Source organism: Eimeria tenella, genomic scaffold (assembly GCF_000499545.2).
Source record: "Eimeria tenella Houghton genomic scaffold, Eth_scaff7, whole genome shotgun sequence".
NCBI lineage: Eukaryota > Apicomplexa > Conoidasida > Eucoccidiorida > Eimeriidae > Eimeria > Eimeria tenella.
Window position 1 is genome coordinate 632,243 of NW_013543439.1, and position 8,326 is coordinate 640,568.

Below are 8,326 nucleotides of genomic sequence, written 5' to 3' on the forward strand. Positions count from 1 at the left end.
CAGCAGCAGCAGCAGCAGCAGCAACAGCAGCAGCATATCCGGAGTAATGATTGGGAGGAGCCTCAAGAACAACCCGTGGCTCTGGCTGAGGCGGGCGGATGCGTTTATTGCTGCCCATCCCGTCAGCAGCAGCAGCAGCAGCAGCAGCAGCCGCAGCAAGTGCAGCAATAGCAGCAGCAACTGCAGCAGCAGCAGCAGCAGCAAGGGGAACAGCACCGTTGCGACGAGCCGCTATGAAGCCCTCATGGCGTACATGGAATATGCGGACCACCAGATGCTGCTGCTGCAGCAGCAGCAACAGCAGCAGCAGCAGCAGCAGCAGCAGCAGCGGAAGCAAGAAGCCCGTCTTGCTGCGCTGCGCAACGCGCTGCTGCAGCCGCTGCTAAATCTCTTTTCAGGTGTCTATGGCTCGAGCCACTATAAGCATGAGCTGCAGCAGCAGCAGCAGCAGCAGCAGCAAATCAGCAGCATCGTACTGCGGGCTATGAAGCATCTGCCGCAAGCGGCGTTGCATGAGGCCAAAGAAACCTAAACCCGAAACCCTAAACCCTAAACACTAAACCCTAGACGAGGAGCCAATTAGGCGCATTGTGCATATAGAAGTTGCTGCTCGTGCAGCAGCAGACCCGCAGCAGCAGCAACAGCTGCTGCTGCTGCTGTGCCGCTGCAGTTCTGGCCCGTGCTGCAGCGAGGGCCAAGGGTTTAGGGTTTAGGGTTTAGGAATCTGTTTTGTTTCCTGCCAGTCTTCTTTTCTTCTTCTCTTTAGAGGGTCTGTACTTCTGCAGCGAAGTGTCCATGCCGCCTCCTGCACTCCCAAACCCTAAACCCTAAACCAAACTCTGGACCACAAACCCTAAACCCTAGACGCGAGCTGATTTCGGCTCCGGTGAAAAGGGGAAACACCGTGTAAGGGCTCAGCTTAGCAACCGCAAAAGACTAGGGTTTAGGGTTTAGGGTTTGAGACACTGCGCTGCTTCTAGGGTTTAGGGTTTAGGGTTTACCTATGGTTTTCATCTTCTTGTACTCGACTGTGTCTTGTTCAAGTATCCTGAGGAAGCGGTTTGTGGTGGCGTTAATTGCTGCCTTTCTTGCTGCTGCTGTTGCAGCAGCAGCAGCAGCAGCAGCAGCCGCAGACGCGCGCACTGCTGCTGCTGCGTTGCGCCGCTGCTGCTTGTACTGCCGCTTCTCCCGGTGCTGCTGCAGCAGCTCCCGCTGCAGCAAGTTGCTGCTGCTGCTGCTGCGCAAACCCCCGAGGCTCTTGGGGTCATAGTACCGCGGCGTCAGCAGCTGCAGCCCCGTCTGAGACACAAACCCCAAACCCTAAACCCTAAACCCTAAACCCTAAGCTCTCTGCAGAGCTCAGGCGGAACCCGAAACTCTAAGACGTAGACAAGCCCTAAACCCTAAGCCCCAGCCTCGAAAGTGCTGCTGGGTTCGAGGGCTTGCTTCTTCGTGAGGGTTTAGGGTTTAGGGTTTAGGGTTTACCTTTTTGTTGCCCTGCTGAATGCTGAGGGGACACAAGTTGCTGCTTGCTGCTTCGAAGGCACAGCGCCACAGCCGCCGCAGCTGCAGCAGGAAGCAGCAGCAAGTCCTGCCCCCTGCTGCTGCTGCTGCTGCTGCTGCTGCTGCTTTAGCTGCTGCTGTAGGTGATGAAGAGCTTTCCGCAGACTCCTCGTCTTCTTCATCGTCTGCTGCTGCTGCAGCTGCTACAGTAGCTGCTGCTGCTGAAGCCGCAACACTTGCTGCTGGTGCAGCAGCAGCAGCCTGCAGCAGCAAACCCTGCAGCAGCGGGAGCGCTGGCAGCAGCTGCTGCATCACCGGCACGTACACTGCTAGGGTTTGTGAGCGCTGCAGCAGGAGCACCAACCCAAAACCCTAAACCCTAAACCCTAGAACAGCAACTCCCGCAGGCTCATGCAGGTTTATTCAAGCTAACGGGCTTTGAGTTTACTGTTAGGGTTAAGGGTTTAGGGTTTAGGGTTTACGAGGGTTTGCAACATCGCCAGAGCCGTTGCAGCTACGGAGCAGCCAAAGTCTGCCCAGCCTTCCCACTGCTGTTGCTGCTGCTGCTGCTGTTGCTGCTGCTGCTGTTGCTGCAGAATGTGCAGAATGGCGTCCTCGAGATCTGGCTGCAGCTCTTCTTCTTCTTGCTGCTGCTGTTCTTGCAGCTGCCGTTCTTGCGGCTGCTGCTGCTGCTGCCTGGACAGCAGCAGCAGCTGCTCTGCTGCTGTGTGCAGCAGCGCAGCAGCAAGGCTGAAGGCTGATGGGAAGAAGCAACCTTCTTGTGCTGCTGCTGCAGCAGCTTGGCGTTGCAGCAGCAGCAACTGAGCAGCAAGAGGAGCAGCAGCAGGTGGAAGGGTAGGGGGCAGAGCAGCAAACGTTTCTTTGCTGCTGCTGATGGGGGCAGATTCCTGCTGCAGCAGCGAGTCAGCTGCTGCTGCTGCTGCTGCTGCTGCGATGCCGCTGCGGGTCAGTGGCAGTCGCGGTATTGTCAGCTGTTTCAGCAGCTGCTGCTGTTTCTGCTGCAGCTGCAGCAGTTCCTGCTCCAGCTGCTGCTGCTGCGGTTGTTGCTGCAGCTGCGCGCGGATCTGCTGCTGCTGCAGCTCATTGCGCCGCAGCAGCAAACGCAGGCGAGGTGGGCAAACAGGAACAACGTCAGCGTGCTGCGCTGCTGCTGCTGCTGCTGCTGCTGCTTCGAGCACAACAAATCCCAGCTGCAGCAGCCGCTGCTGCCGCTGCTGCTGCAGTGGGTAGCAGCAGAACAGCAACTGCAGCACAGCGACATCTGTAGCAGTCAGGATGCACCTGTTTATGGTGGCTTCCGTTTGCTGCTGCTGCAGCTGCTGCGGCAGCTGCTGCTGCAGCAGCTGCAGCAGCTCCTCTGTTCCTTCAGCTTTCTCTGCTGCTTTTGCTGCTTTTGCTGCAGATCCTTTTGCTGCAGCAGCAGCAGCAGCAATATGGGTTCTAAGGTGCTGCTGCACTTCCTCGTCCCCAGGAGCAACACGAGCAGCCATCTGCAGCAGCAAAGGCTTGAAAAACGCTACTGCTGCTGCTGCTGCTGTCGAATGCTGCAGCAGCAGCAGCAGCGGAGGATGCAGCTGCTGCCACAGCTCAAAGAACGGGGTACCTGCAAACAGAAGACCAATTTTGTGTTTAGGGTTTAGGGTTTAGGGTTTAGGGTTTGGGCTTGCAGCCCAGTGTGCGGCCTCCGCCTCAAACCCCATCTCGCGGCCCAGCTTTCAGGGTTTAGGGTTTAGGGTTTAGGGTTTACCGCCACCCTGGGTGAAGTTGCTGCGCGACTGCAGCACGAGGTGCAGCAGCAGCCCCTCCGTTAGCTGCTGCATTTGTGGGGCCCATTTGGGGTCACTTGGGGGGTAAATAATTAAATAGCTGCGCGCAAAAATTAGGGTTTAGGGTTTAGGGTTTAGGGTTTGGGGTTTAGTCCCATACAGGGTCACTTGGCGGGTAAAGAACTAATCAGCTGCACGCAAAAATTAGGGTTTAGGGCTTAGGGTTTGTGGTCTGGGGGTCACTTGGAAACTAAATAATGAAATAGCTGCATGCAAGACAACAAGGGTTTAGGGTTTAGGGTTTAGGGCTTGCGCTGAAGTCCAGCCAGCACACACCAAGAAAGCCACCCCAGGCAAAGCGTCGCAGCTGCAGCCTAGGGTTTAGGGTTTAGGGTTTAGGGTTTACCGGTGCAGCAGCTTTGCCTGCGACGAGGGTTTCCAGGGGGCGAAAATCTCAGGTGTATCGACAGCTGCTTTGGGCAGCGAGGGTTTATAAGGCAGCAGCAGCTCGTGGGGTTCGTTCAGCAGCAGCAGCTGCTGCTGCTGCTGCTCTTCTGTAAGTTCCTCATCTTCGCTGTCAGCAGCAGCAGCAGATGCTGCTGCTGCTGCTGCTGCTGCAGCAGCAGATGCTGCTGCTGCTGCTGCTGCAGCAGCAGATGCTGCTGCTGCTGTTGGGGCTGCGCTGCTGCCGCTGTCTGAGTCCACCTCGGCCTTTCCTGCTGCTGCTTTTGCTGCTGCTGTGGCTGCTGCTGCCGCTGCTGTTGCTGCTGCTGCCGCTGCGGGCTCTGCTTCTGCTGCTGCTGCTGGCACCTCATCTGTGTCTTTACTTTCTGCTTCTGTTTCTTCTGCTTCTTCTGCTGCTGCCTCTTCTGCTGCTGCCTCTTCTGCTGCTGCCTCTTCTGCTGCTGCTGCTGCAGTTTCAGATACATCATCATCTTCATCTTGCTGCAGCAGCTCCTGCAGCTCCTCGTCTTCTTCTTCTTCGCTGCTGCTGCCGTCGCTGCTGCTTCCGTCGCTGCTGCTGCCGTCGCTGCTGCTGCCATCGCTGTTGCTGCTGCTGCTGCTGCCTGAGGCCTCAGCATCTGCTGCTCCGTTCCAAAAGCTTTCTTCTTCTTTCCTCAGTTCCTCTTCCTCTGCAGGAGCAAACCCTAAACCTTAAACCCTAAACCCTAAACCCTAAACCCCAGCCTTAGTATCGAAGTCCCGGGAATTGCTTCCAGTGCTTGTTAGAGGTTAGTTTAGGGTTTAGGGTTTAAGGTCTAGGGTTTAGGGCTTAAGTAGTGCCAAGGCCTAAACCCTAAACCCTAAACCCTAAACCCTAAACCTTCGACTCTAAGCCCTAAACCCTAGGCCGCGAACGGTACCTTGTTGCTGCTCCTGCTGCAGCAGCTGCTGCTGCTTCTTTTGCTGCTGCAGCAGCTTTTTCTTGGCTCGCTGCTGCAGCTCTTCTTCTGTCAGCAGCTTTTCTCCTGCTGCAACACGAGGCTCGAAGCGCAGCAAAGCTGCTGCGCGGTCATAAGCTGCTGCTGCTGCTGCTGCTGCTGCAGGCATCAGGCCCTCGCCAGAAGCAGCAGCAGCTGCTGCTGCAGCGCCAGAACCCTTCCCTGCTGCTGCTGCTGCGCTCTCGTTGTTGCTCTTTTCGCCTGAGTCCAGCAGCAACGGGCCCTCACCAACGCTGCTGCTGCTGCTGCTGCTGCTGCTGAGAAAGGCAAGCAGTGACGGCTCTTTCTTTTGCTGCTGCTGCTGCTGCTGCTGCTGCTGCTGCTTCTGCTGCTGCTTGCCATCTTGCTGCTCTTCTCCCTTCGCATATTTGGCCAGCAGTTCTCCAAGGCTCCTGGAGTAACGCAAACCCTAAACCCTAAACCCTAAACCCTAAACCCTCCAGACCTGGCAGCCTCTCCCTCGGCAGTTCAGCCCATGCCCTCGGCTCCAAACCCTAAACCCTAAACCCTAAACCCTAAACCCTCACGGCTCTTTCTGCTTGGGTGCTACAAAAGGCAAGTCTTCGCGAACAGCAGCAAATTGCAATTCGAGCTGCTGCAGCAGCTGTTGCTGCTCCTCCACTTCCCTCGCGTGCTGCAGTCACCACCCAAACCCTAAACCCTAAACCCTAAACTCTAAACCCCAATCCGTAAACCCCACGCCGCTACGAAGCACGCTTCAGGTGCGACGCCGCAGCCCCAGCTGCGGCGTTGCACCTCAGGGCCTAGGGTTTAGGGTTTAGGGTTTAGGGTTTACCTGGGCTTTCGCATCTTTGCTTTTTGTTATTATTTCCCTCAAAATCTCTTGACGGCTTTTGGGGGCCCCCGAGGGGCCCCCAGAGAACAGCAGGTCACCCTCCAACACTGCACTCAAATCCTAAACCCTAAACCCTAAACCCTAAACCCTAAGTCCCAAAAGCTGAGCCCTAAACCCTAAACCCTAGCTGTAGGGCCTCTCTAAGGAGTTCTCATTTAAGGGAACTGCTCGACTGGGCGAAAGTAAAGTTCAGGAGTTAGAGCCTAGGGTTTAGGGTTTAGGGTTTAGGGTTTACTTTGCTTGTCAAATCCTGCTTCTTCTGCTGCTGCTTTTTGGGCCACAAGAGCAGCAGCAGAAGCCCTCAGCTCATCATCGCCCATAGCAGCAATTGGCTTCCCTTTATGCATCAGCAAATCCCCTTCTGCTGCTGCTGCTGCTGCTGCTGCTGCTGCTGCTTCGGGTGCATCTGGATCTTCTACTGAAAAGGCCTGGGAAGACAAATGCAAATTTGCTGCTGCTGCTGCTGCTGCTGCTTCCTCGTCGCTGCCGTCGCTTTCCCCTAAAACAAAAGACCTCTTTTTTCTTTTTCTTTGCTGCTGCTGCTGCTGCTTCCGTAGCAGCCGCTGCTGCTGCTGCCGCAGCAGCAGCAAGCGAGAGTACATCAGTTCTTCTGCATCTGCCGCTGCAATTGCTGCAGCGCGGCGGCTGCCGTGCGTGCGCTTTGATGTTGCTGCTGCTGCTGCTGCTGCTGCAGAGCTGCTGCTGCTGCCGCTGTACAGACGCTCGTCACGAATGTTGCTGCTGCTGCTGCTGCTTCCAATGAAGTGCGCTGGAGCAGACACCTGCAAACAAACCCCAAACCCTAAACCCTAAACCCTAAACCCTAGGCGATGCGGCGCTGAAGTGTCTCGAGGCTGACACGCATGCCTGTACTCAGGAGCTAGGGTTTAGGGTTTAGGGTTTAGGGTTTAGGGTTTGCCTTTGTCAGGTCTCTCTCGGCGCCTTTCACTTTAAGGCCCCAAATCGTCCTTTTGGGTTTCTTGTTGCTCATAACATCAAAAGGGTTTACTTTGCTGCTGCTGCTGCTGCTGCTGCTGCCGGCAGCAGCAGCCTTCTTGGCCTTGCGAGCTGCCATTTTTCCTGCTGCTTCTGTTGCTGCTGCTGCTGCTGTTACTGCTGCGTTGCTGCTGCTGCTGCTGCTGCTGCATCGAGTGTATACGCAGCAGCAGCGATGTGGCTGCTGCTGCAGCTGCTGCTGTTGCTGCTGCTGCTGCTACGCTTGAAGTATCTATCGGGAAGAAGACTTCTGAATCGACGCTGCTGCTGCAGCAGTAGCAGCAGCAGCAACTGCAGCAGCAACAGCAGCACGGCCCCACAGTGACTGCAGCCGCAGGTCTATGGAAAAGGCTCTATGAAATGCAAGGCAGCAAAAAAGAAAAATATTTAGAAATTACGGTTTAGGGTTTAGGGTTTAGGGGCAAAGGATTAGGGTCTGGGAAGTATAACCATAACGGATGCATCGGTGCTGCTACTGCTGCTGCTGCTGCTGTTGCTTCTGCTGCTGCTGGGGGCCCCCCCGGGCCTCACTGCCGACAGAGCAGTGGCAGCACAACCTCTACTTGAACCCTAAACCCTAAACCCTAAACCCTTATTTCTAAACCCTAAACCACAAACCCTTAACCGTAAACTCTAAACCCTCGATCTTGCGGCAACACGAGCAGCTGGACTCCTAGAAGAGCGTGTGGTCTCAACAAACCCTAAACCCTAAACCCTAGGCCCTAAACCCTAGCCCTAAACCCTAGACGCTAAACCCTAAACCCTAAACCACCGAGCCTTGGCTTGCTTGCTGCTGCGGCAGCTGCTCTACCATGGCAGCACTCAGCATGATGGGCCCTAAACCCTAAATCTTAAACCCTAAACCCTAAACCCTCGGTAGACGAAACCGAGCGCTATGGCGACCAGGGTTTAGGGTTCACATTCTAGGGTTTAGGGTTTAGGGGACATGGATCTCCTCCGGACTGCTGCGTGGTTTTGCTTCTGGGCTGTCTGCTGCTGCTGCTGCTCCAGCGGGGAAAAAATTCATCTGCGCAGCAGCAGCAGCAGCAGCATTAGCGTTCTTCAGCAGAAGCCAGAAGCAGCAGCAGCAGCAGCAGCGGCTTCAACCTGGGGCGCTCTTGCCTTCGTGTATGGATCGCCAGCAGCAGCAGCAACAGCAGCAGCAGCAGCAACAGCAAGGCAGCAGCAGAAAGTGCTGCGGCAGCTGCCTCGATTTGCAGTAGCAAAAGACACAGGAGATCCCTCTGACAGCAGCAGCAGCAGCAACCACGACAGCAACAGTAGCAGCAGCAGCAGCAGCAGCAGGCCTCGCAGGACCTATCGCAAGCCTCGTTCCAGCAGCGGTAGCAGCAGCAGCAGCAGCAGCAGCAAAACAACTCTTTACAGGCGGGGACCCACGCCGTTGGGTGCGAAGCTGCCTGTGTCTCGTTGCAGCGAAATTAACAGCAGCAGCAGCAGCAGCAGCAGCATCAGCAGCAGCAGCAGCAGCAAAAGGGAAGCAGTCAGCAAGGAGGAAATAGATGTCATTAAGAAATTCGGATTCACCAGAGGCCTCCCCCTCGACGACTTCCGCAACTGGCACCTTTCCAGAAGAGGCAAACCCTAAACCCTAAACCCTAAACCCTAAACCCTAAACCCTAAACCCTAGCACACAAACTCTAGGAAGCATCTTTAGGGCCTTTATGCTACAGCTGCTCACAAGGCCCAAAGGCTTCTCCCAGCCAAGCCACTTCACCAACTAG

The 8,326-nt window shown here is 55.9% G+C and overlaps 3 protein-coding genes across 3 annotated transcripts; 2 read left to right on the top strand and 1 right to left on the bottom strand.

Moving 5' to 3' along the window:
• Window positions 1-46: 46 nt before the first annotated feature.
• On the top strand, window positions 47-532 carry ETH_00006730 (uncharacterized protein; the record flags this gene model as incomplete). The annotated part of the gene is made up of 1 exon (XM_013377993.1): window positions 47-532. The coding sequence occupies one exon, from the start codon at window positions 47-49 to the stop codon at window positions 530-532; it is 486 nt and encodes a 161-aa protein (XP_013233447.1).
• Window positions 533-716: 184 nt separating this feature from the next.
• On the bottom strand, window positions 717-6,663 carry ETH_00006735 (uncharacterized protein; the record flags this gene model as incomplete). Its single annotated transcript, XM_013377994.1, has 11 exons — window positions 717-805; window positions 1,002-1,299; window positions 1,486-1,848; window positions 1,986-3,127; window positions 3,272-3,390; window positions 3,697-4,423; window positions 4,655-5,124; window positions 5,260-5,366; window positions 5,529-5,635; window positions 5,824-6,370; window positions 6,508-6,663. 11 exons carry the CDS (start codon window positions 6,661-6,663, stop codon window positions 717-719), a joined length of 4,125 nt encoding a protein of 1,374 aa, XP_013233448.1.
• Window positions 6,664-7,530: 867 nt separating this feature from the next.
• Window positions 7,531-8,190, top strand: ETH_00006740 (uncharacterized protein; the record flags this gene model as incomplete). Its single annotated transcript, XM_013377995.1, has 1 exon — window positions 7,531-8,190. One exon carries the CDS (start codon window positions 7,531-7,533, stop codon window positions 8,188-8,190), a length of 660 nt encoding a protein of 219 aa, XP_013233449.1.
• Between the last annotated feature and the right edge of the window lie 136 nt (window positions 8,191-8,326).